Source organism: Bombus flavifrons, chromosome 14 (assembly GCF_040668555.2).
Source record: "Bombus flavifrons isolate JBK064 chromosome 14, iyBomFlav1_principal, whole genome shotgun sequence".
NCBI classification, from domain to species: domain Eukaryota; kingdom Metazoa; phylum Arthropoda; class Insecta; order Hymenoptera; family Apidae; genus Bombus; species Bombus flavifrons.
The window spans coordinates 10,369,432-10,394,674 of NC_138455.1; the positions used below are offsets into that span (position 1 = coordinate 10,369,432).

Consider the following 25,243-nt stretch of genomic DNA (forward strand, 5'->3'; position numbering starts at 1 on the left):
GTTCGTTAATTTCAGGTACGATGTACCAGAAATATCTAAGTATCTGGACTTCATTAACGTGATGACGTACGATTTTCACGGCCAGTGGGAGAGGCAAGTCGGTCACAATAGTCCTTTGTATCCTTTGGAAAGTGCTACCAGTTACCAGAAAAAATTGACAGTGGTACGTATTGAAAATTACTTTCTCCTATATTTTTATTAAGTATGGTTCCACTCTTTTATGTAATTGACAAGTAATATTCTTTCTTAACGAATATTCTAATTCTATAAGAAAATACCCTTTCAAATACTCAATTAAATCCTATAACTTGGCACTGTGAATGATCAGCACCATAAAATGTACATCTTTCAATAGATGAGAATACCTCATATGTATATGAAAAACTATAGGATTACAGTGCAAGGGAATGGGTGAAACAAGGTGCTCCAAAGGAGAAATTAATGATCGGTATGCCAACTTATGGCAGATCCTTCACATTAGTGGACAAAGAGAAATTCGACATCGGAGCCCCAGCCTCAGGAGGTGGAATAGCTGGCAATTTCACCAACGAAGCTGGATTCCTCTCGTCTTACGAGGTATTACACATCAGCGTATACTAACCTCTTGTCCAACACGTGGCATTAACAGAAATACTAAATGAATGTATAGATTTGTACCTTCCTCAGTGAAGAGAACACTACGCTAGTATGGGATAGTGAGCAACAAGTTCCTTTCGCGTACAGAGAAGATCAGTGGGTTGGATTCGATGACGAAAGAAGCCTTATAAATAAGGTAAGAGAAACGCTAACGTCAATATTTCTTTTGAAAGTCAACGAAAATATCAGAGACGCGCGTCAATTTGTATTGTGATTAATATAATTAACTCACAATTTGTGTTTATTACATTAGATGCAATGGCTCAAAGAAGAAGGCTTTGGAGGTATAATGATCTGGTCGGTGGATATGGATGACTTCAGAGGAAGTTGCGGAGCTGGCAAGTATCCATTAATCAAAGCTATGATGAAAGAGCTGCGAGACTATAAAGTGAAATTGGAATACGATGGTCCTTACGAATCTCATTTGAGGAATGGGAGGTACACCACCAAAGATCGTAAGTGTTTATTATTTATTATCTTGTCACAATTTTATAGAGCTCGATTAATTTCATAGAACTGATCAACTGACCAATTCTCGAAAAATTGATCTGAATGACTTACTGCGTTAATCGTTTCAGCGAATGAGGTAAGCTGTGATGAAGAAGACAACCACATATCTTATCATCCTGACAAGAACGACTGCACTATGTACTATATGTGTGAGGGCGAAAGGAAGCATCACATGCCCTGTCCGGTAAATCTGGTATTTAATCCCAATGAAAATGTTTGCGATTGGCCTGAAAACGTTGACGGATGCGTACAACACACACAGGCACCACCAGTGTAAAAAGAAAAGAAAAAAAAATAATGGGAAGAAACAAAGATAATATCTATTTAAGGATATTTTTCTGCGGCTCGCGATTATACTGTAAAACGCGAAGAACATTCACACGACGTTAATTAGTATAGTAACGTTAATTAAAAAAAAAGATCGTAATTCGTCGAAAAAAAAAAAAGCGGAAACACGATAATCGTTAATCGACGAGGAGTTTTGTTATCAAGAAATCTTTTTTTATTCGAGAATTTTTATTCCTTCTCCTTACTCCAATTTCCCCTCTTCCCTCTCTTTAAAGCTTTTACTTTTTTCCCTTAAATTCTCCTCCTATCTCCCATTGATTCTGTCTAACTATGCGTTTCTCATGTGTATAAACCGCGCACTATGTCCAACTACTGTGACAGATACATTTTGTAAATAAAAAGAAATGAGATTCTCCGAAAAAAGAATTCATATCTCGCTTGTAACGGCGAAAGAAAGTAAATTGTACGTACTATTAACTAGTAATTTCGTTTTATTTTGTAACTTTACATAAGAAGAACTTTACATAAAGAGAAGATAATTTGTTGTTCGTATGGCTTTTGTCTTTGGTTTAAGCTTATCCCTGCTATTTTCATTTCAAACTCAATAAGAACAACGATATAAATAAGTAGCAACACGAAGTTTAACCCTTAATCATTGTAATTATAACCACTAATCCAAAACCGAAATATTGATACCATCAATAATAACAAGTTTAGTTTAAGTCGTTATTCTACTTAGTTATCTCGCAGTTGAAATTAAATTATGAAATCAGTTTGTAACAACCACCTATACACTCTTACTATAAAAATCCTTTATTTTTCAAACATAAATAGTAACATGTTAAACAAACAGCTAGTATTAAACTTACCACTAGTAAAGGTAACATCATTTGTGCGCATACTTTCCTTACATTAATATTTAAGTCTCATCAACGCTGTTAAATTAAATCAAATTATTTAACACAACATATTTACATATTTTGTAAATACAAATTTAACACTTTGCCACTCATAAATTTCTCCTCTGTAATTATCATTGAAGATAATGATTTTAAATCATTCAAAAACCACTATGAAAAAAACTATATTTTAATTCCTATATTTATTTAAATATAAGAATTAAATATATTTAATTCCCTTATGATGTACATGTTGAAATAAAATATGTGGGAGATGGTAAAACCATAATAACCTCTTCGTTTTAATATAAAATAAACGATTCAGTAGGCGCGATTATCGTTAGGAGAATGATGTCCACTATAGCCAGCCAAGTGGTAGCTAGTCTTTCGTAGTTACCAGAGCTAAGAGCAGAGGCTTGACAGGCAGTGTGAGGGGTCCCTAAAGTTAACAGAACTTTGTCAGACGAATATGACGGCGTGGTTTCGGTACAGACAGCTCTTCCAGCGATCGTTCTCAGCTGTCGAGCATCCGATTGAGAAGCTGTATGGATTTGACGAGACTCTCGTAGCCATCTTCGTAACCATAAGCTGAGCCAAGCGATCTCGCAATCGCATTCAAGAGGATTTCCAGATACCTGTAAACCGCCTGAAAAACAACGACACAGTTGTGTTTTCTTTTTCTTTAAATATAAATGTTTCAATTACATTTTCTTCATTATATACATATGCATATACTACATATGTGTCGCATAATTTTCAAGAAAGAGAAACTTATTAATCAAAATTTGTTTGTATCGAGTACAATACACATGAGCGTACTGTGCGAACCAAATATCAGCTTGCGTTTTTTAAGCCGTAAATATTAAATAATTTAATTGCTTCACGTACCAGCAACCATATTGGTACCAACGCTCTCCCACGAAAGATTCCCATAAATAACCGAAGGACTAAGTTCGTTGATATGATTGTTCCTCAAGTCCAAAGTCAATTGGGAGAGTCTCTTCGTCAAAGAAAGAAACATATCGGACTGCAGTCTCCGGACTCGAGTATCCCTGATCCTTAATATCAATTCACCACCTTCAATAGTAGAGAACGCTTCTGAGGAAATTACCTCGAGATCACTTCCCGAAATAGTCAATTCTCTGAGCTGCTTTGTGAAAGCGTTTTGTATCTGATGTTTCAGCAAATGTTCTGTTACTTGAATCTCCACGGTTCTTAATGGTAATCCAGTTAACAGATGTCGGAGATGAAATCCATCCGCTTCAGGCCACGTTTGAATCCGAAGATGTTTCAGATATTTTAAGACGCGAAGGCAATCTTTGTCCACCGATCTGGTTTTATTCAGGTTTCTTAGATTCAGTTTCTCCAGTCTTGGGTAACCCAGGAAGCTCTCTTTCGTCAGTTCCTAAATTTTTATTTTCATTAGCGAATATTTTTTAACAATTTTTTAAACACATAAAACACATTCATTTCGTTATAAAGACAGTGCTCTTGCTATTCTTCAAAACTTTTAAACGAAAATGAAAATATTGTATAAATCAACAGAAATACGATCAAAGAACTCACCTCTATTGGATTGCCAGACACATCAAGTTCTCTCAACAGACTTAATTTCACATTGGGCATAGAAGTCAACGAATCATTCACCAACCACAGGATCTTCAAATCCTTCAAATACTGGAACTGCTTGTCAGACGTCGAGTGTATATGATTAAAAGACAGATCTAAGACGTTTAAATTCGTCAGTGGAAGAAGAGGAATGTCTCTAAGACCGCAATTAGCCAAATACAACTGCCTTAACCCAGGCAAGTAATGAAAGAGTTCCTTAAAATTCGCTTGAAGAATATTTTGAGATACATTGAGGCTTAGAAGTTTTCCCAAAGAAACAAACGAATTGTCTGGCAGGATGGTTAGCCTGTTATGCGCCAAATTTAAAGAAACCAATTGCGAAGTTGGAAAAGCAGTCGAGTCTAGGTGATCCACAAAATTGTCCGCTAAATTAAGATCCCGTAAGGTATAGCCAACCTCGAGAAAAGATGGCGATGGTACCACGGTGAATTTATTCTTACTTAGGTCAAGAATCTCCAATTTTGTCCCTTCGAAAACGTCTCTTGGTAGGGATCTTATTTTATTCCCAGACAAATTCAGGATTCGTAAATTCTTTAGATTACGGAATTGCTCGGTGGATAGTTGAGTGATCTGATTTCCACTTAAATCTAACTGTTGCAGTAATTCTAAGCCGTGGAAAGATTGTTTCCGTAAGCTTTCTATCTTGTTGTTTCGTAGATTTAGCGTTTCCAAGTGTCTCAGCGTAAAGGTGCCTAGAAAAATTTGCTGTTAATAAAATGTTAATGAAAATTTTATTGGTAAGATGCATCATATCACAAAGAAAGGACAAAAAGACCAATCAACGATGTATTAACGATATTTCATTACAGTCAAGGAACTGGATAATGACGATAAAATATTATTTTACCTGATTCAAGAACAACGATGAAATTACTCTGCAGATCCAAACTTTTCAGCTCCGGTGTTCCATAAAACGTGTCCGCCGGCAAATGACTGATGTTATTGAAACTCAAATCCAATCTCGTCAAATTATTCGTGAAGCTTCCAGAATTTATGGTCGAAATCGCGTTATATGAAACGTTGAGAGCAAAATCTGGTCCGCCGATTTCCGCGATCGCGTCCAGATCTAGCATCACCAATTTGTTGAACTCCAAATGAAGGAAACGCAAGCTAGGCAGACCGTAAAATGCATTTTTCTCCATTTTAGTGATTCGATTGTAAGCCAACGATAGCGTCACCAATTCCGGGCAATCCATAATGGAATCGGAATTAAGAATCTTTATTCTATTCCCGGTCAGATCCAGCGATCTCAATTCGGTCAGATTGTGAAAGCTGAAGTCTGGAATGGCTTCGAGGAAATTGTAACCGAGCTTCACATCTCGAAGCTCGGGATGGACGCTGGACAGAAATATTCGTTCAGGCAGATAGTGAAGTCGATTCGATTCCAGGTTGATGTAGCGTAATCGCTGGAAGGAATAAAACGCAGTCGCCTCGATTGTCTGAAAGTTGTTGTTATCCAAAACGAGCCACAGTAAATTCGAAAGGGGCCTGAGTGCCCGTTGAGGGAACACGTCGGTCGCGAAAGCGAAGCTCAACTCGAGAATGTCGAGGCTCTCCTCGATACCAACGAAGCAATCGTCGTCGAGCTCCGTTAAGTGGTTGAAAGACAAACTGAGCTCTTTCAGCTTCCCTGAAAGTGATCGAGAGATTGGCATTTCCTCCTTACTCATCTTTTTCTATGTACGGCATTACCATAAAATAAACAAGCTGTAAAATATTATATAAGATGACTAAATATTATATAGAAGAATAAAACAAGTACAAATGGGAAATATATTTAAATGTAAAATTGAACTGACCATTGAATCTCATGACCAAAATTATTTAAGATCGTATTTTAATTAATCACATATATGGCAACTTATCCTATGATTTTATGATAATATATGGTAATAAACCAAATAGTTGCGACAGAAGGAGATCTAAACTGAAGCTTACTTGCTCCTTTGAACGTTTCGTCTTTCAGTTTCGTCAAAATATTGTTTCTAAGCAAGAGAATTTCAAGATCCTCTGCCCATTCGAAGTCACCCGGCTGAATATGAGAGATTTTGTTGTAGCCGAGATTAAGATGGAGTAACCTCTGGCACCTATTTCGTAAAACATCGTACCATTAAATATGGATATTAAATAGCGTAAAGATTATTTACAACTGTATATCGATCTCTCAGTTCTCCAATATTGAGCAATTCTTGCTACCAAATCGCAAAACAGGATGAACTCTAAACATCGAACAGTCAAGTGCACACACGAATTAAAGAAACAAGGCACCTGGTTACAGCCGCAACTGGTACAGCATCCAAGCTATTCGTAGCCAACGAAAGCGCCCGCAAATTCTCTGCAAACTCATAAAATGCATCGCCAGATATGTTCCTTATGTCGTTATTAGCAAGATACAGGTACGACAACTTCTTCAATCGACTAACTGCTGCAGGAACACTGGAAAGATCGTTATTCTCCAGGTTCAGATATTCCAGCATATCCTCAAGGCCTCGGAAAGCGTCATCGTCAACGTTCTTGATCGTATTCGAGGACAAGTGAATCCTTTTAGTCTCGAGACCATCAAAAATACCAGCAGTTAACGATGTTAACTTATTGCTGTCTAGATTGAAATCTTTAATCTTCAAGGTTCGGTTGGTCAGGCTTAGTGTACCAATCCATTCGATGCAATTTTCGCTGACGTCGACCAGTTCTAAATTTGAACTTTGAAAATCGGGCAGTTCAAGGCTTTTAAAGTCGTTGCCTCTCAGATACAACCACGTGAGATGTTTTAAGGATTTCAAGGAGGATGGAAAGGATTTTAAAAGGTTGCTATTGAGACTTAGAGTGTGTATATTGGGAGGTAGACTGTCTTCCAATAGTTCCTCGATGTTATTGTTGTCGAGATTCAACCAAGCCAGGGATTCGAACGTGTTGAATATTTTTGGTATCTCGATGATTGAATTATCTCCAAAGAAGGCGTTTGTTAGTGCATCCTTCGAGTGTCCCCAGTCACCATCCAGCGATGTTAAATGATTGCTAGAAATACAATTTTTCGGTTATAATTATATAGTTTTATGATTTGATAGATTGATTCTATTATTGAATTAATTAGAACCTTTGTCGAATTTCCTCTACATTTTTACCTGTGCATGTTGAGCCAGTTTAGTTTCTTTAGGTCGCGAAAAACCTTAAATGGCACGTCCTCCAAGGCATTGTAACTGAGATCCAGTGAACGTAAACTATCCGCAATACCTCTAATAACATATATTCCCTTAAATGAAGTATTACATGCACCTCTTGAAGATATAACAATTAGATACTTACAAATTATTATTCTCTTATCTTGTTACAAAATATTACATTTAACCAATGAAACAAAACAATACAAACATCGAGAACATATAATTTCATTATCTTCCGTCATACTAACTTACGAAAAGGATTTATCACCAATGTTGGACAATCGATTGCTCATTAATCCCAAAGCTTCGACACCAACTGAACTCGTGAGCGCGTCGTTATCCAACGCCTGGATCCCAGATCCAACTACATCCAACTGAGCCACGTAACTTACGGAGACATCTATTATTAAATATATCTTTTTTAATTTAAATATGGGTTTTGTGTGTAAAATACGAAAGCACGAAGGACCATCCAATGTTGAATGATTCAGTGAATAAATTATTGTATTCGTCGTAAGAGCTAATATTTAAAAATAAAGCAAAAAATATAGCATTGCACCTTAAGAAATGAAAATAGGTCTAAGAAATATCTTTCCTTCATTAATATTAAATAGTTTCTTCGTTAAAAGAAGAAGAAGACAATGACTTCTGTGCAATGTAATTTTTATTACAGAAATTTTTCTTTTGTTCTGGACTTTCATAGTTTTTAAGCTATCAAAGCTGACGATTATTGCCTCGTTATACGTCAAATAATTATAGTTATAGTTATAGTCCGTACCCGTAGCTTTATCCATCTCTATAACTTTCAAACGTGATGATTCAGTAAAATTAAGTTTGTAAAATATGATAAACCTACCTGGAAATCTGGCAAATGGTATTCCTATGCAATTGATATCCATCTTCGTGAAATCTTCATCGTCTTGAATCCAACACATACACATGGTGTTGAACGTACATGGTACGCTATAGCATTTTATGACACTCGACATACAAAAGATAAAAAGGATCTCTATGTATATACGGTCCACCTGCTTGTTTAACAACATCTGTATTGAATAAACAAAGAAACTAATCAATTTAGTACAATTATGCATATATGTATACATAAAAATTTCTTTTTACAAATTGTTCAAGTCCAATTTTGAAAAACTAAAGTGAAGATCCAGTTGTGCATTGGTATAAAATCTTAAATATTTTCAAACAATAGAAAATGAATGTATGTGGTATCATCCTAAGAAGAATGATTTATGTAAATAAAAAAATGAATATCAAACGGTAAAAATGACAATATACCACGGAGAACATTGAACTTAGTAAATAAATAAGCAAATAATCATGCAAAGTAAAACAGAATAAGAGATATACCTTTCTAGATGACAATGTTCGGCAGCTCATATAAACTAGCACTCGTCAAATTAATTTTCGTAATCGTCTAACCATTTTAAAACGAATTAGGGATATTTCATTAGTTTACACGTTCTATTTTTCATGGCCATGCTAAAGGCAAGCAGCAAGGAAGCAACAGAACGCAAACTCGGGCAGACTGATGCTAAAGAGCGCAAGTATGAAGCCGGGAGACGCAAAAGCGCATGTTCCTCCGGGTCTATGGATCGAAGTAGAAACCAAAACAAAGCTACAGCTGCAGTCAGACTGATGCGATCAATTTTGTAAAATAGATTTTGTGGTTTTTATCGAAAGCATATTAGTTTCTAATCCTTTTGATTTCATAAAATATAAGAAGAAATAGGAGATTCTTCCTACTACGGGGTAAATTAACGATAAACAATATTGAATCGAATCTGTACGATTTAATGGAATGTATTAAACGTAAAATAGTTCCAGTAAAATTGCATTTGTCTGGGTCCGTGAACTGAGATTTTTTTCATTTTTAGCTAAAAATTTCTTATTCCATCAATAGAAGTCCGCATACAGATAAATGAATTGAGAAATACTTTTGAGAAAAAGCTTTAAATAGAAATTAATCGAGCAATAACTAAAACTTTACTTTAATAATATATAGATGAAATGCAATTATACGAAACTAATTAAAGATACTAAGGTCTTTAAGCTACAAAATGCTTTTGTATAACAGCTTTGATTCATTTTGCCATTGATACGGAACGATATTGCTTCTCGAAATCTATTTTTATGAGTCGATATGAATTTGATCACGGAATTGAGGCGTTTACTTCACAGTGACGCCTTAAAAGTTGATGTACAATTTTTTGCCGCCATTTTAATCCACTTTGAATGAAAGTGTGCTGCCAGTATTAGAACAACCTAAGGCATATCACAAGCAGGTTGTATTTCGTATATATTTTTAGTGTGTTTAGTGTGTTCAATGCGTGTTTAGAGATGAGAAAGGATTGAACAAGGCTGGAAGTATAAGAAGGTCACTATGAGCCATAAAGTATGTATAATAAATTAACAAAATTAAAATCTTTTATTGTTAAAAAAAGGACTGATACATTTACTTATCGTCGCTATTGTCTGGGTCTTCTTTCTTCTTTTTCTTACTTTCGTAATGTTTTATTTTACTTTCTAAGCTTTCTGAAAATCAATTGTACGTTTAATATGATTATCTTCTTCCAAAAAATTGGTAAAAGAATATTAACGGATTTGTATACTAACCACAAGTAGGTCGTTTCATTAAACGTTGATACATTCTAGGTTGTATACCAAGTAATAGACAATCACTTTGAAAAAGCATATCTTTACAATCCGTTGTATCTTCCAAATCCGATAACATATTTTCAATCATAACTGATCTGTTAAAATCGAAATTGCATTATTTTTATTTATAAAAAAATATAAATTGACAGAGCAATTATCTGTAACCTCTTCCGGGTTAAAAAATAGATAAATTTTTTAATTCTTAATGAGGAAGAATATCATTTTACACGAGAAATCACTTTCGTTCTGTTTATATCGACGATTTTAGAATCATAATATGCACATATAAGATTGTAAAAATCGAAATAAAAAATATAAATAATATTCAAAATAAGATATACATAGTAAAAATTAATACTGTATAAAACATTTTAAAATATCTGGTCTAAATGGAATGTACATAAGACGTATGTAATTCACGCGGTAAAACAGGTGTAATTTGTATTTTTTCTGAAAACGTTTATAAGATCATATCTATGTACTTTAATAAACTAAAGTACGTAATTTATTAAAGTGCTTTACTACGTACTTTACTGTGTTCAAAGTCCAATCTCTTTGTAAAAATTTTATTGTATTTATTAATTCATCCTTATCGATATACCACTCCATCGTGTCGTACTCACAATACCAAAGATTTAATGGTATTTCATGAGCTAAATTATATTGTGGTTTCCTAGGACATTTTTCAATATCTAGAAGCTCTAAAATAATTTCCGGTTTCTCGTTTCCTTGACCAATAAGAAACAAAACACCCATTAAGCAACGAATTTGATGCCATAAAAATGCTTGACTTGTTATAATCAATTGACACACGTCATATCCTACAAAGAAACATATAACATACAATATTTTACAATACATATACAAACGTAGTACACTAACGAAAAAATAAATATATTATAAAAAATCGCAATAGAGCAAATTTTTGTTTATAATTTTTAAAAAATCTTTTAAATAAAAATCACTATTATAACAAAATAACATGTATGTACAAAAGATAGAAAAAACACATAACATCGCAATTGTTACACTTACTACTCCGACATTTAATGCCAAAAATTTGTACTAATAGTAATGCCATTTTAAAAGAAATTTACAATTAGATTCAATGCATTCTTAATATACTATAAATATATAAATAAATATAATATTGCTAGGCATAATACTTAATTACATATGATTAGATCAAACGCAATAATTACCTGAAATATTTCTAAAATCTCGACGATACAGACATACTTTTGCATCAATAACTTTTCTTTGATAATTAGTAACACCATTGGCCACATCCATTTTACAAATATTTCGAAAATCATGCTCTCCTATAGTATATTTAACAGCTTTATCCATTGAATCTATATTTAAATTTCCTCTTGGGAAAAAGTACTTGTAGGTTCGAAATTTACAGTTAAATCTTGCTGAAAAATTACTAGATGCTGGGCACCATGCGATACATCTTATGTTAGAAGGGAGCAGCCTATTTAATATTTTACAATATGGAAGCTCATCTTCTAATTTACATTGATCCTCTGGATTTAATTTACTCCTTAAATCTATGGAAATCACTTGTGAAAATGAACTGACACCTTTGTCGGTTCTCCCACATCTATGATAATTTGATGTTTCACGTGACTCTATACAACAACTTTTTATTAATGCTTCAAACAAATGCTCCTCGATTGTATTATCAATGCTTTCTTGTACAACATAACCGTTATAATTCCATCCAAGATAATAGAATTTTAAAAGAATATGTCTCTTATTACACCTAAAATTAAAATAGTTTATATTGAAATAAATAGTTTCTTTATCATAATATTTATTTTTATAGTTATATAGATTTACATACTTTGAAAAATCAAATGGTTTTTGTGATTTATGAATATCTTTATTTTTTGATTTTTCTTTTATTTTATTTTTTGCTGCTTTCAGTTGTTTATTTTCTTCTTCCAATTTTATTATCTTTTCTATCAGTTCCTAACAAAAATATGTTACTTAGAATAAAATATTTATACCATATACTATTATAATGGTTCCTTTCAACAAGAAATTGTATATTTTTTGTCATTATTAACTATGACTTAAATATTAAAACATAATGCAAAGTAGTGAAGTGATATAAAAAAAGCAACATAATCATAAAATTTCCATATTCTAATCTATGAAAAATATATATATAGCTTAATTGACTGATAGTTTATTTATCAGATTATTAACAAATATAATTTATTTATAATCAGATAATTAAAGTAGATAAGTAAAGTATTTACCGTCTTGCTGAGCAACTGAAGTTCTTCTTTCTCCAAAGTTTCTTGTTTTTTCTTTTTATCCATACTTGACATAATCTTATAGTTTTATATAATAACGAAACGAATATTATATTATTAGAAGATGTATTAAAAGTTACAAGAAAATTACAATACTTAGCATATGATTATTAAAGAATACAATTCATATTTTTTACAAAGATTTATTATGTTTATAATTACATTATTTGAGATATTCCAAAAAAATGAGTAAATTCCAAATTTGAGTATTATATAAAACAAAATATTAAAAGAATTACAAAATGTATATTATTACTAAGTCTAATGCAATCAATTAAAAAATGACATATAACCTCAAATAAAAGAATGATATATAACCTCAAATGAAAGGAGAGAATATATTAAAGAAAAATACTAAAATTCGATTTACAAAATATAAATGCATTTATTTACAATAAAATATACGAACAAATCATTTTAATTAGTATTTAATACATCTCAGGATACAATAAATCTCACGATATAAACGAATATCAAATTGTACATATGTACATACATATGAATACAAATATCAAATCCTCTGAATGCTAACAAAACACAAAAATACTTTATCTGTATTAACACAAAGATATGTAAAATATTAAACTTTTCGAAGAAATTTAACATTATACGATGTAATAAAAATATACATTTTTTACGAAAACAAAATTAAAGTACTTTTACTATTTCAAAATCTGTGATTTCATTTTGATCATACACAATAAAAGGTTTAGAGTTACAATTGCAAGAACAAGCCAACAAAAAGTTAAAAGATTGTTTTAGTACACCTTTGTAACAATTTAAAAAATTTTCTACATTTTACATTCACTTTACATTTTTACGGCTCTATATATGTGTATTACGCGAGTAGAAAGTATTATTAGTGATTATATATACAAGGTTTTTTCTGTAATTTGAACTTGATACAGCTGAACTCGTAGTGCTATATTTATGTATTTATGTACAGTTCCTTATTCTATTTTTTTAATTCTAATAAATTCTTTTTTAATTTAATTGTGGTTTTATTATATTCAGATTTGTTCTGTATATATTGACCGTATACCGTATGTAAGTATGGTATATTCGAAATCAATTCACAACTGAATTTGTCATTTAATTTTATTTTGTATTATGTATAAATTGTGTTCCCATATTTTTATTAGATTTGGTAATAGCTTCCAAATATTTTAGTTTAGACATTGTAATTTAGATTATCTTTAAACAAGTACTGACGAACCCTGCAACCGCGAAGTAGTATTCCATGGTAAGAAAAATCTAGTTAACCATCTGGATGTTATAAATATCTATTATTTTAAGACTATTGTATTGACATATAAGATAGTACTTATCCTATTTTAATTATTTCCAATAAATTCACAAATCTTTGAAATATGTGCGTTTATATATGTACACATGATGTGTTATATACATATTGCAATTTCAATGTATTAATTGTAATTTAGTTAAATACATTGTTGTTGTTATTGTATTTCTAAACGAAGCTATTTAAAGTACTTAAAGAAATATAAATGTAAAAAATATAATTGTTGTACCATATTATACAGTGATATGTGTTTACATAAATATAAATATAAGAAGGAAGAAAATAATATATGTATATGCACAGTGAGTACTTATTAAGTGGTTAGTATGTGTAATAATGAAAATTATTATATTATATTATAAGTATTACATGTATTCCTACGATTTTATTATATTATGCATTTTAAAGTAAATTTTAATATTTAAAATATATTGCTTTGCAGAGCTAAAATTATTAATTATAATCTTATAATCATAATATAAACAAAGATAATATATCATAAGTACATCGTTTTAAATGTATAATATTTCAGAGTCAAAGATGCCTGGAGAACCATCTATGACTAGTGGAAATAAAAGTGCTGGGAAAATCAAACGGATTTCTATTCCAAGAGTACAAAGTAGTACAGATACAGAATTGCAATCACAAAGTGGATCTACTCCATTGCAACCAACTGCACTTCACTATGCAGCTTTTCGTACAGACCCTGATGATAATATACTTCCACCAGCTTTACGATGTCGACTTTTTGAATTATTTCAACAAATAGAAAAGGAATTTGAGATTCTTTACACAGAAAATTTGGGATGTATGAAAATATTGATATTTTTATATGTTATATGCTATGAATATTAGTTTTTATAATGAAATATAGAAAGCTTTTATCTATTACTTTTTATATAATTTAAAAAATATCTTTATAGTTGAGGCTTTTAAGAATATAAATAAGCAATGTCAAATAAGATGATTAAAATAATTTTTAGTAAATTTTACTTATTAACTTTATGTTGCTAAAAAAAAGTATAATCTTATTAATATATATGTTTCCAAACATCTCAATTTAGTACAAGAGAAGATAGATACTCTTAATGAGAGGCTTGAAAGAGAGTGTTATGGTTCTGGAGAACGGAGCTTACCTCTTGGAGATGTTGCAGACTTTCCAGATACAAAAAGTCTTTCCAAACAAAAATGTAAGAATGTAAATAATTAAGAGCAAGGGAGAATTGGAAAGTCATCTCATTTTTTTTAATTTATGTTCAAATATTAAAAATATATATGTTGTTTACAGCTATGGCAGGGAATTCAGCACCAAAAACAAAAACAACTTCTAATAAGTTAAAAGCACAAACTAGTAAAATAGTTTCCAGTTTTAAAACACCAACTATGACATGTAGTATGCAAAGAGAATATTTTGGGCATCGGGATGGTGTTTGGGAAGTTTCTGTTGGAAGAGCAGGTCAAATTATTGCTACAGCTTCTGCTGATCACAGTGCTAGAGTTTGGGCTATGGACAGTGGGCGTTGTTTACTGCAGTATATTGGTTTGTTTTTCTTTAAGTTACAGTTTTATGTATTCTTATATATTTTATTAGTATTTGCAAACTACACAAAAATATTTCCATTAGTATTGGGTTGGCAACTAAGTGATTGCAGATTTTGTCATTAGGTGGTAATATTTATAGTATCATAAGTTCTATAAAGTACACATTATACATAAAATAATAATTTTGTTATTTGATAAATAGAATATTTCTCATTTATTTTATAGGTCATTCTGGCTCTGTTAACTCTGTACGTTTTCATCCTACCAAAGAGTTGGCACTCACGTCAAGTGGAGATAATACTGCTCATGTGTGGCAAGCTGCTGTAGATTGGGATTTACCTGAAAGACAGAATTCATCTGAAGACCTTTCAGGGTTGAGTTCTGATAGAAATCTTAGTGGTGTGATTGCTTTAAATGAGGAACAAGAAGAACCGCCTACACTAAGGTAATACTTATGGAAAGCCAATTTAAATTTCCTTATCATTCAATTAAATTTTTAATCTAAATTACACTTTAATGAATGAAAGTTATTACAATACAAAGAGTTGTTCTTACATAGTTCTAAATAGGAAATTCACATTTCAGTATATATTTATATTTTGTAAAATATTACAGAACTCCAATACGAGAGTTATTAGGACATACGGGTGTCGTGATGGCTGCAGATTGGTTACCTGATGCAGAGCAGATAGTCACTGCTTCTTGGGATAGAACTGCAAATCTTTATGATGTAGAAACTGGAGAAATTATTCACACATTATGTGGACACGATCAAGAACTTTCTCATGTATCAACTCATCATACGCAACGACTTTGCGTTACTTCGAGTAAGGACAGTACCTTTCGTCTGTGGGATTTTAGGGAGCCCATTCATTCGGTTTCCGTTTTCCAAGCACATACCGAGTAAGTAATAATTGATGATGAATTTGTTAAATCTGATGAATCATGGTATAAGATGAAATGTTCTTAAACACTACATTTTTTAAACTACAGGACTGTGACATCAGCGGTCTTCACGCGTGAAGATAAAATCGTTTCCGGCTCGGATGATCGAAGTGTAAAAGTATGGGAATTACGAAATATACGAAGTCCTTTAGCTACAATTCGAGGTGACAGTGCCGCTAACCGATTAGCCGTATCAAGCACTAGTATCGTTGCAATTCCACATGATAATAGACAAATTAGATTATTTGATCTTAACGGTCAACGATTAGCTAGATTGCCTAGAACTAGCAGACAGGTAAGTAAAAATTTTACCTTATGTCCTATAGTATCGTTACTTTAATCTTTCTTTGCATATCTTGTGATAATTTAGACTTAAAATTTCACGGTGAATTTAAAAAAAGAATTTGTATTTTATACTTAGAATATAAAAATAAAAATACTTTAAATTTGATTTTGATTTCAGGGTCACCAGAGAATGGTCTCGTCTGTAGCCTGGGCTGAAGATAGCGGGGTCTGTAACTTATTCTCTTGTGGTTTTGATAGATTAGTTCTTGGATGGAGTATCATACCTCTTAAGGAATGTTAAATATATGTATATTACAAATATATTTATATAGTTTAGTTTAATGTTATATTATGCCAAACAGGATTACAAAATCAAATTCAATTAAAAATAAATAATTATACTAATTTTAAAACTTTAAACGTCGTGAAGGAAAAATTAGGTGTGCAATTGTAAACCACTATGCCTATTCCCAAAATTATTAAAGATTCCAGTCTTCTATTGTTGGCTGCCACTGAAATTATATAACATATAGATATATTAATAATAACTATAAATAATTTATTCTAATTATAAGTATGGTTATACGATTATAGTAATAGGATGAGTTTAACCGCTATACGCGTGAAGCATTCATCAGCTTAGCACCGAAAGGTGTTTTAACTTAACACTACATCCTAGAAGATACATACGTAACAAATAAATAAAATATAATATAAACTATATGAAATTTCTTACCTGAATAGGTTGTAAGTAAGCAAAGAAGAGTATATCCCAATATAAGTAAGTAATGGGGCGTTAGAAAAACATGTCCCCATGTAATTTCTAACAGTCCTAATAATTTTCCAGATCCACCAATGATTAAAGCTTTCATTAACTGTATCACACTACATTTGTTTGAATTAGTTGGGTAAAAATACCACTTCACTTTAGTACAGAAAATTACGGTGAAGACAAAAGTAGCAAGAGCAAAAGCAGTGTTGAATAATATTAGATATACACTACATTGTCCATTAAAATTAGGTTGAAATATCTTCCAATATTGAACATACTGATTGCTATTGTTACATAGAAAAAAATTTCGGAAAGATTCAATAAGCCACAAAATTATTGCTAGTTTCCAACACGGCGTTATATCACAATTGTGAAGCAAATGCCTGTATGCTTGTCTTTTAAGCAATATTAAGTCAACCAAGATTATTACTGGATCGTATTCAATATATTTATCTGCCAAGAGATCACATGTTCCCTGAAATGAATAAAAATAAATTATTAACCATTTAGAAGCAAGAAATAATTCTTTTTTATAATAGAAGTTATTTTACAGTATAGAGTTCCAAAATAGTAACTTTAGAAAAACTTGGAGTATTGATTTTGAACATTAAACCAATAAGAAAAGTTCATGTACACAAATGTCTGATGAGGTTTATTTGTCAAGTTATAATAAGAAAAGAATGTTATATGTAATTTTATTATGAACACTTTATTACGAAATCAATAACAAAATACAAAAAAGATATAGAAACAAATGTAAAGGTGTAAAAATAGAAGTGCAGAAAACATGGCAACAGGAATAAGTAATAACGTAAGTTATCACGAATACTAAAATTATTTGGTATTTGCTTAATAAATATCTACAAATATGATACACATACTTGAATACAAAAAACATACTTTTGTGTTATGTATATATTATAATATCATATGTCACATAGCTTGGAAATTTGTAAGCTATGATTAAACGTTTATAACAACAATAGTTATATCGAAGTAGTCTTCTGACGATAGGCCATGTATTACGTACGATTTAAATGGTACATCGCTGGTGTAAAAATAATGATAACAATAACTATAACAGGGACAATATTATCTTTCTTGCTTTTTATTAAAATGATCTATTATTCGTTTTGCATCGGCTTCAATTTCTGGTTCGATTTTACTCAGCATCCTTAAATTATACAATAGACGATCAATTTCTTCGTCTTCTATCAGAGAAGGAGATGATTCAAATTTACAAATTTGTTTCAAAATTGCAGTTTCCTCTGGAATGATTTCCGCCTGTTCGCATCCGGAAATCCACTCTGTTATTTCTTCAGCAGACATCACGTCGATAGATTGCTCTGCATTCTGTTCATCAGTGACCGTAGAATTTTCTGTTTTAATATTATTAAATTCAAACTGTCTGTTAAGAATTTTCACCCAGGAACTGCGAATGTTTTGTGGTGTAACATTATTCCATGCTTCGCTAATGTAATCGATGCAATCCTTAATATCGTAATCAGCATAAAACTGTGTAAGTCCGTCGTTATACTGGAGTACCTATGAAGAAGAAATGTATATGAGAAAATTGCATTATTATAAATATTATTTTAAACGAAGTATTGAACGTACAACATACCCGACGAAGTAGTTCAAGCCGAAATATCTTTTTACATTGAGTAATTACGCCTCGGTCCATAGGTTGGATCAACGAGGAAGTATTCGGTGGTAAAAATATTAACATAAAGTGGCCATCATCTAGTTCCTTTTTTTCAAGTTTGTGTGCCTTGAAATTGTCAACGAGCAATATTACTTTTCCTTTACGTTGTTCCTGTAATTGGCGCTCTTTCACACTTTGCTTAAAATGATTAGTATACCATTCTCGAAAAATATCTTCGTTAACCCAGGCATTACAATGACTTTTATATACCACCGGTAATGTATCCTTACAATGTTTCAATGCTCGGGGATTTGCGAATTTATTTACAAATAGTAATGGCAATTTGTGTGTACCACTAGTGTTTGCACAAAATGCCACAGTCACTATGTCTGTTTTTCTGTTTTCTCCTTTTATGATCAGATATTTTTCCTCATGAACTAATGTCTTCCACGGAAGTGCTTTCCAAAGTAAACTAGTCTCGTCCATGTTATACACATCTTCTTCGTTTATATCTTCTTTTACTAGTATTTGTAAAAATTCACGTATAAAATTATTCGCGGCGATTTCATTCGGATCTGTCGTATTCTTGCCAATATCATATTTTTTCTTCCAGTTCTGGAGCCAACCCCGACTTGCTTTAAAATTCGAGGTACTGGGAAACTCTGTTTCTATTTCTTTAGCTTTATTTATTAAAATATTATCTGTTAAACAATCTCCTAACAACTTCCTTTGCTGAAACCAACGATACAATTTAGACTCCAAATCGGTATATATAGGTATCCGTTGCCTCTTCATTTCCCGGTACTTTGGATTCGCCGCAAAGTTGCGAATCGCCTTCGAGTGCTGCCGGTATCGTCGTATTGTTCTGTTACTGAGTCCATATTCACAGGCAATACTACTCACAGTCATGCCATCTTCTAATTTTTCTAGGATATCTAGCCGATCTGCTATGCTTGTGTTATTACCAGAAGGGGATGTCATCACGAACTATCAAGTTATCTATAACTGCAGTAACTGAAAGTTCAACAAATTTTGTTCTTGTTATCACTTGACGTTAATTCTTCACCAAAGCATAATTTTCCCGGGTGTTTCATTCACTTCGTATCCGCTCCAAACCTATTGCACGTTATATGAATACTTACATACTTCATAGGAATGATATGTAGTAGTGCCGCGTTAGCTGACTGAGAGTTTGCCGTGTTAGCTGATGGCCACTATCTCTATCAGTTCTTGGAAGTGACTCCGTAGAGAGGCACCTAACATATTTATTTTAACCTCGATATTTCGTGTCAGGTATCTTTATCTCGTTCTCACTTAAGGGAGAAGAAAAACACTCGGCTTTTCCTAGAATTCTACCTCCTTTGACAGTTGGTCAGATATTACTCCAAGCTACCGGTCAACTAACGCTGCACTTCTTTGCAGTACATTATGAATTAATATATTAAGCAATCAATTGATTTAGCCAGCCACGTCCAGAGTTGTATGAGTCTTGTAGATGCACTTTAAATCTTAGATTGCAGAAGTTCCGTTAAGTATCACATACCGATGACTATATATAATTACGAAAAAACTGCTCATCATTTAATACCTTTGTCTGAGGTCGAATCGCCGAAGCAGTACATCCAATTCTCTTCGTCTGAATAAACTACATAAACCGAAATTAAAAAAAGTTCTTATAAAGAGTACAATCATACGAATAATAATAGAAACTAACGTAGTGATAAAGAATATTTGTTATAGGAATAATTGTCTTTGTTGCTTAGAACACAAGTAAACTGAGCGAGAAAATAAATGCAATTAAATGTAAGCATAAATTGTATTAATTTATTGACTGTGAAATGATGAAACTCAATTAACCACGAATATCGATAGAAATCCGTACCCGCTTTCCTGCCATAATACAGACGGGTCATCAGACATCATATGGTTTTACTTGGTTCAGTTGATATGGCTACTCTGAAGAATGCGCGTTGTTCTTCCACGTAAAGGAGTCCGCGATTATCAAGGGACATGATCAATAATATATTTGACAGTAAAATAATTTTCAAAATTTGGCGAACGTTTAGATAGTTTGCAACTTTAAATGCTTCGTTATTTATTCTTATGTTATCTAAGCATAAATGCAACTGTAATTTTCTTACGTAAATTTTATTTTGGAACATTATTCTGTAAAACTGCGTATAATTATTTGTAAATAAGTGAAATATGATATAAAATAAAAAATTGGCTACTACATTATTTCGAGAAATGAAACTAATTTTTAATTTCTATAAAAAATAAATTTATATAATATATGACATACACATTTTAAAAGCTTTAGAACACTTGGACAGTATCTCCTATAAAGCTCTTCCACCTCAGCTCCACAATTTACACATCGATACATTATAAAATCACTTATCGTTTTAATTTATGTTTTGTTCTGTAATATTTCCAGATCACCTGCAGTAAACAGACATTACCTAAAATTCATAACATTACATCATTTTTGTCATGAACTTTAAATCTGGATAATTTTGATTAATAAGAGAAAAAAGAGAAAAGAATTGCCTTATGCCTTATATCGTTTTATCATTACCAGAATTAATTATAACATACAATGTTTAAAATGTATCTAAAATTATGAATATAATTATTTTTAGAATGATTACATAAACAATTAACCTTGCAAGTTCCTGATGGTTGTTTTATCTGACTAATAAAGAATGGAAAATGCCGCAATTACTGTATGCCTGCCTGATCAAGGTTGTATACGATTGTGAGCACATGCTTAAAGAGAAAGTCAAGTTAGTTTTAAGAAACTGGAATCGGTATTACAGTTATTCAGTTATTCTACAAAGTTGCTACAGTACACAAGCAATGGAGAACGACACTATTTTGCTTCCGAATGGACACTTAATGCCAATAGTCGGTTTTGGCACATGGCAGGTAAACTTGTTGTAAAATAAAAAGTTTTTGTAAAGAAAATTATTTTTGATACAATACTATCATTAAATACTCAAACACAAACGTTAATGTATCAAATATTAAAATGTACAGATACGCTTTCGTACCATTCGCTACGATTAATTTTTAAACGTTGTATATAATTTTCTTCTTAATGAAATATTTTTTTTACAGTCTGTAAATTTAATTGCATTAATTTACAATCCTATGTAATAATTCCTCTATTTAATATGAAATTTTATAAAACCTACTATTCTTTGAGTGAGAAAAGTTTGATTACAAATTACATATATGAAGATTTAATTTCAAAATTATGGAAACTGTTAATTCGAATAGTACCTATGTCACGTTATTATTGTATAAAGCATTACAATAACAAAGATACAACATTTTATTGTGTATTCATGACTGTATATGTATATTGTGGTATTATATAAATTAATTGTGTAAATGAAGATTTAACATGGATCTATGTATCAACTTACTTGATTTAAAGTGTAATATTTTTTTCAATGATATAATAGTAATAGCAAATGTTTTCTATTTAATTATGAAAATGTGGATCAAAATATATCATTATCCTAATATGGTAATAAAAATTTCTAATCATAAATTTACAATCATAAATTTTTAATATGACATATCAATATATATAACAAAAGAATGAAGAATTGATTTACACATGTATCTTGACAAAATTATTTGGGTTACTGAATATTTTATATCTTTTTGATGTCCCACATATCTTTGATTAAAAAGGGAATATCAAAATTACATTCACAAATGCCTTAAGAAAGATAGAATGCAAATAACTATACATACAACTTTAATTAAAATAAAAAATATATATATCGCCATGCAATTAAATAATCTCACATGTTATAGTATGTTTATATGCATAGATTTAATTTAAAATTAAGACCAGTAACATATAGTTTTTATTAAATATTTATTATTAATAGCTACATAATTTCAACTTATTACACTGTAGAAACTTCAATAAAAGTGCTCATAAATTATATATACATATAATTAGTATAGTTCCTAACCTCACATTCTAAAGCACAGGTATCTCTAATTTATACATTCAATTTTAAAAGCTTTATTTCTCTTAATCTCCAATATTTTTATAGCAATAGTTAGAATAAGCTGTAAAAATAGTCTACTAATATTTATATTAATTTTGTTAAAAGAATAAGTAATACGTAATAATACTATACCTAGTAACAGGTTACATATTTCTTTTACACACTTATAATCTTGATTAGCTCATGTCTTAGAAAGAAAGAAAGAAAGATCACCTTTTATATAAAATTTAAATAAAATACAAGAACATAACTTTTACAGGAAATATTTAGTTTAATCATACATGTATGACAAAACACTAGATTGAACACAAGCACTGATAGTTGTGCGCATGCATAATACAGTTTTGTCGAACACCATTTTCAAAATGACCACATCATCAAAATACATGAATTATTTAAATTATTTGTCTAAGTACCGATTCGACGTTCTATTTTATTTAAATTGACCGTACATTTACGTTGACTGAAAACTGTCGAGGAAATAGATACAAATATATATGATATTCCGATCTTTTAATTAAACAAATTATTACAAGGACTTAAAAACAATATAAAATATCTACCCATACACAGGATATTCGTATTACTACTAGCGTCTTTTTACAAATATGTATAAAAAATGATAGAGAAAAAGGTTTTACAGTGTCTTAAAATCAATACAATAGTACATATGCAATTTCTTATATTTGTAATGTTTCCCTGAAAAACGAAGGTAACGTTTAGTTTTTTATAGGGAATACTATATACATATCTCTTTATGTACGTAGCGGTGGTACATACTATATGAAATAGCGATTGCCCAGAAACATTCAACCGTAACGTAATAGCATACAAACCTTTGAAATCATATTTATAAGTAGTTTGAATATTCAATAGTTTTAATAACAATTATGTACAAGAATATACTACCTTTAGTTCTTTTGACTATATTTTAAAATGTAAATTGAACATAAATACATCAATATTGTTTCAGTTATCTTTTTTACAAATTGTATAATTTCATTTAAACAGTTATTGCGGGAAAGGAAAATAATTATTAATGAATTTCTATCTCATAAGTGGGATTCGGTTCTTGATAATTAGTTATTTCTGCATCTTAGGTATTATCACACTTAAATGCTATATATAATTTAATTAATAAAAAAATACTTCTCCTACAAAGTTATATTTCCTAATGATTGAAAAAGCATGTTATAATGTTTTAGGCAAGTGAAGAAGAATTACAGGACGCACTAAACGTTGCTTTAGAGGCAGGATACAGACACATCGATACAGCACCAGTATATGAAAATGAAAAAGTAATTGGTCACGTTCTTAAAAAATGGTTTGATTCTGGAAGAATTAAACGATCTGACATTTTCATTGTTACGAAGGTAATATCAGCTATATATCCAACGTCGTATTTACTTGAAAATATTTATTGTAATATAATTGGATGGAGAAAATATTAACGAAATTGTTAAAAATAATATTGAGATATAAAGGATCAGTAAAAATTATTTTTTACACTTGTAGCTTCCTTGTGTCGGAAATAGACCAGAAGATGTTGAAACATGGATAAAAAGATCTTTAAAAGATTTGCAGTTAGAATATGTAGATCTATATTTGGTTCACGTTCCATTCACTTTTAAGAAAGCTGGGGAAGATTTACATCCTAAGGATGAAAATGGACAAATGTTACTTGATCTTAGTACAGATCATGTAAAAGTTTGGGCTGAAATGGAGAAACAAGTAGAATGCGGACGAGCTAAAGCAATTGGGCTATCAAATTTTAATATCCCTCAAATCAAACGAATTTTAAAAAATGCAAAAGTAAAAGTATCAATGCTGCAAATTGAATTACATGTTTTTTTCCAACAGAAAGAACTGGTAAGATGCCTTTTTCTTTAAACACACTCTTTTTATTACGAAATTATTTGACATAAAATAAAATAATATTTTGCAGGTAAAGTATTGTAAAGAGGAAAACATCTTTATAACAGCCTATTCGCCGCTTGGTTCGCGCAGTCTTGTTAAATTACTAAATAAAACGGAAAAAATCCCAGATATGTTACAAAACGATGTAGTACTAGAAATAGCAAAAGAGTATAAGAAATCACCTGCACAAATTTTATTGCGATTCATTGTACAAAACGAAATCGTAGTTATCCCTAAAAGTACAAACCCTCAAAGAATTAAGGAAAATAAAGAACTATTCGGTTGGAAACTTAAACCAGAGGACATGCAGAAATTAAGAAATCTCGATCTTGGTGAATCTGGTAGAATTTGTGGTTTTGAATTTTTTAAGGGAGTAAGGAATCATCCTGAGTTTCCTTTTTAAACCTTTCGTAGATTCGTATGACTTAAATATGTACACTGCAATATATATGGTACCATTTACTATACGCAAAAATAGTAACTTTATAGAAATAAATATTTTTAATTGCCTATGTTTCAAATTTCTATAAATAAATGTATTAAAAAAAATCATATCTTTATTTCTGTTCTCACTGCATTGTTCTTTTTTCTTTTTGCTTTATTATTATTATCTAAAATGAAACCAATACCATCAATGTTTCATCAATGAAATCAATTTTTTATCCTAATAAAAGAAA

The 25,243-nt window shown here is 31.0% G+C and overlaps 6 protein-coding genes across 17 annotated transcripts in view; 3 read left to right on the top strand and 3 right to left on the bottom strand.

The window, feature by feature from the left end:
• Cht7 (chitinase 7) overlaps positions 1–2,087 on the top strand; it is a 29,929-nt gene extending 27,842 nt beyond the window's left edge. Inside the window, exons 12-16 of the mRNA XM_069127454.1 lie at positions 16–163; positions 391–576; positions 650–772; positions 890–1,091; positions 1,215–2,087. Coding sequence (XP_068983555.1) covers positions 16–163; positions 391–576; positions 650–772; positions 890–1,091; positions 1,215–1,423 — 868 coding nt within the window. The 3' untranslated portion in view covers positions 1,424–2,087. The remainder of the gene's footprint in view (positions 1–15; positions 164–390; positions 577–649; positions 773–889; positions 1,092–1,214) is intronic.
• Positions 2,088–2,229: 142 nt separating this feature from the next.
• LOC138187025 (chaoptin) lies at positions 2,230–8,773 on the bottom strand. The gene is made up of 10 exons (XM_069127450.1): positions 8,489–8,773; positions 7,980–8,169; positions 7,376–7,523; positions 7,085–7,195; positions 6,231–6,977; positions 5,901–6,049; positions 4,810–5,592; positions 3,900–4,654; positions 3,222–3,738; positions 2,230–2,979 (listed from the first exon to the last, which is right to left on the bottom strand). Exons 1-10 carry the CDS (start codon positions 8,516–8,518, stop codon positions 2,636–2,638), a joined length of 3,774 nt encoding a protein of 1,257 aa, XP_068983551.1. The 5' UTR covers positions 8,519–8,773; the 3' UTR covers positions 2,230–2,635.
• On the top strand, positions 8,753–16,534 carry Wdr37 (WD repeat domain 37). 7 transcript variants are annotated; one of them, XM_069127460.1, is made up of 9 exons: positions 8,768–8,890; positions 9,448–9,533; positions 13,959–14,234; positions 14,491–14,616; positions 14,715–14,966; positions 15,194–15,413; positions 15,584–15,871; positions 15,962–16,208; positions 16,377–16,534. In XM_069127460.1, exons 3-9 carry the CDS (start codon positions 13,967–13,969, stop codon positions 16,497–16,499), a joined length of 1,524 nt encoding a protein of 507 aa, XP_068983561.1. In that variant the 5' UTR covers positions 8,768–8,890; positions 9,448–9,533; positions 13,959–13,966; the 3' UTR covers positions 16,500–16,534. The 7 variants fall into 7 exon arrangements, with proteins under 7 accessions (XP_068983563.1, XP_068983561.1, XP_068983558.1 ...); XM_069127462.1 differs by lacking the exon at positions 9,448–9,533 and having other exon boundaries at positions 8,753–8,890; XM_069127457.1 differs by lacking the exon at positions 8,768–8,890 and having other exon boundaries at positions 8,942–9,533.
• LOC138187031 (tRNA pseudouridine(38/39) synthase) lies at positions 9,544–12,715 on the bottom strand. 2 transcript variants are annotated; one of them, XM_069127471.1, is made up of 7 exons: positions 12,620–12,715; positions 12,067–12,141; positions 11,646–11,773; positions 10,999–11,564; positions 10,326–10,617; positions 9,755–9,891; positions 9,544–9,673 (listed from the first exon to the last, which is right to left on the bottom strand). In XM_069127471.1, exons 2-7 carry the CDS (start codon positions 12,136–12,138, stop codon positions 9,594–9,596), a joined length of 1,275 nt encoding a protein of 424 aa, XP_068983572.1. In that variant the 5' UTR covers positions 12,139–12,141; positions 12,620–12,715; the 3' UTR covers positions 9,544–9,593. The 2 variants fall into 2 exon arrangements, with proteins under 2 accessions (XP_068983572.1, XP_068983571.1); XM_069127470.1 differs by lacking the exon at positions 12,620–12,715 and having other exon boundaries at positions 12,067–12,460.
• Arv1 (ACAT-related protein required for viability 1) lies at positions 16,507–23,196 on the bottom strand. 5 transcript variants are annotated; one of them, XM_069127465.1, is made up of 5 exons: positions 22,782–23,196; positions 19,758–20,260; positions 18,595–19,629; positions 17,871–18,515; positions 17,310–17,445 (listed from the first exon to the last, which is right to left on the bottom strand). In XM_069127465.1, the coding sequence occupies exons 3-4, from the start codon at positions 19,594–19,596 to the stop codon at positions 18,063–18,065; spliced, it is 1,455 nt and encodes a 484-aa protein (XP_068983566.1). In that variant the 5' UTR covers positions 19,597–19,629; positions 19,758–20,260; positions 22,782–23,196; the 3' UTR covers positions 17,310–17,445; positions 17,871–18,062. The 5 variants fall into 5 exon arrangements, with proteins under 5 accessions (XP_068983568.1, XP_068983566.1, XP_068983567.1 ...); XM_069127467.1 differs by lacking the exons at positions 17,871–18,515; positions 18,595–19,629; positions 19,758–20,260 and adding exons at positions 16,507–16,710; positions 20,918–21,077 and having other exon boundaries at positions 16,935–17,445; positions 22,782–23,193; XM_069127466.1 differs by lacking the exon at positions 19,758–20,260.
• On the top strand, positions 21,327–25,138 carry LOC138187032 (1,5-anhydro-D-fructose reductase). The gene is made up of 4 exons (XM_069127472.1): positions 21,327–21,543; positions 23,855–24,022; positions 24,165–24,518; positions 24,595–25,138. Exons 1-4 carry the CDS (start codon positions 21,328–21,330, stop codon positions 24,967–24,969), a joined length of 1,113 nt encoding a protein of 370 aa, XP_068983573.1. The 5' UTR covers position 21,327; the 3' UTR covers positions 24,970–25,138.
• The last annotated feature ends 105 nt before the right edge of the window (positions 25,139–25,243 follow it).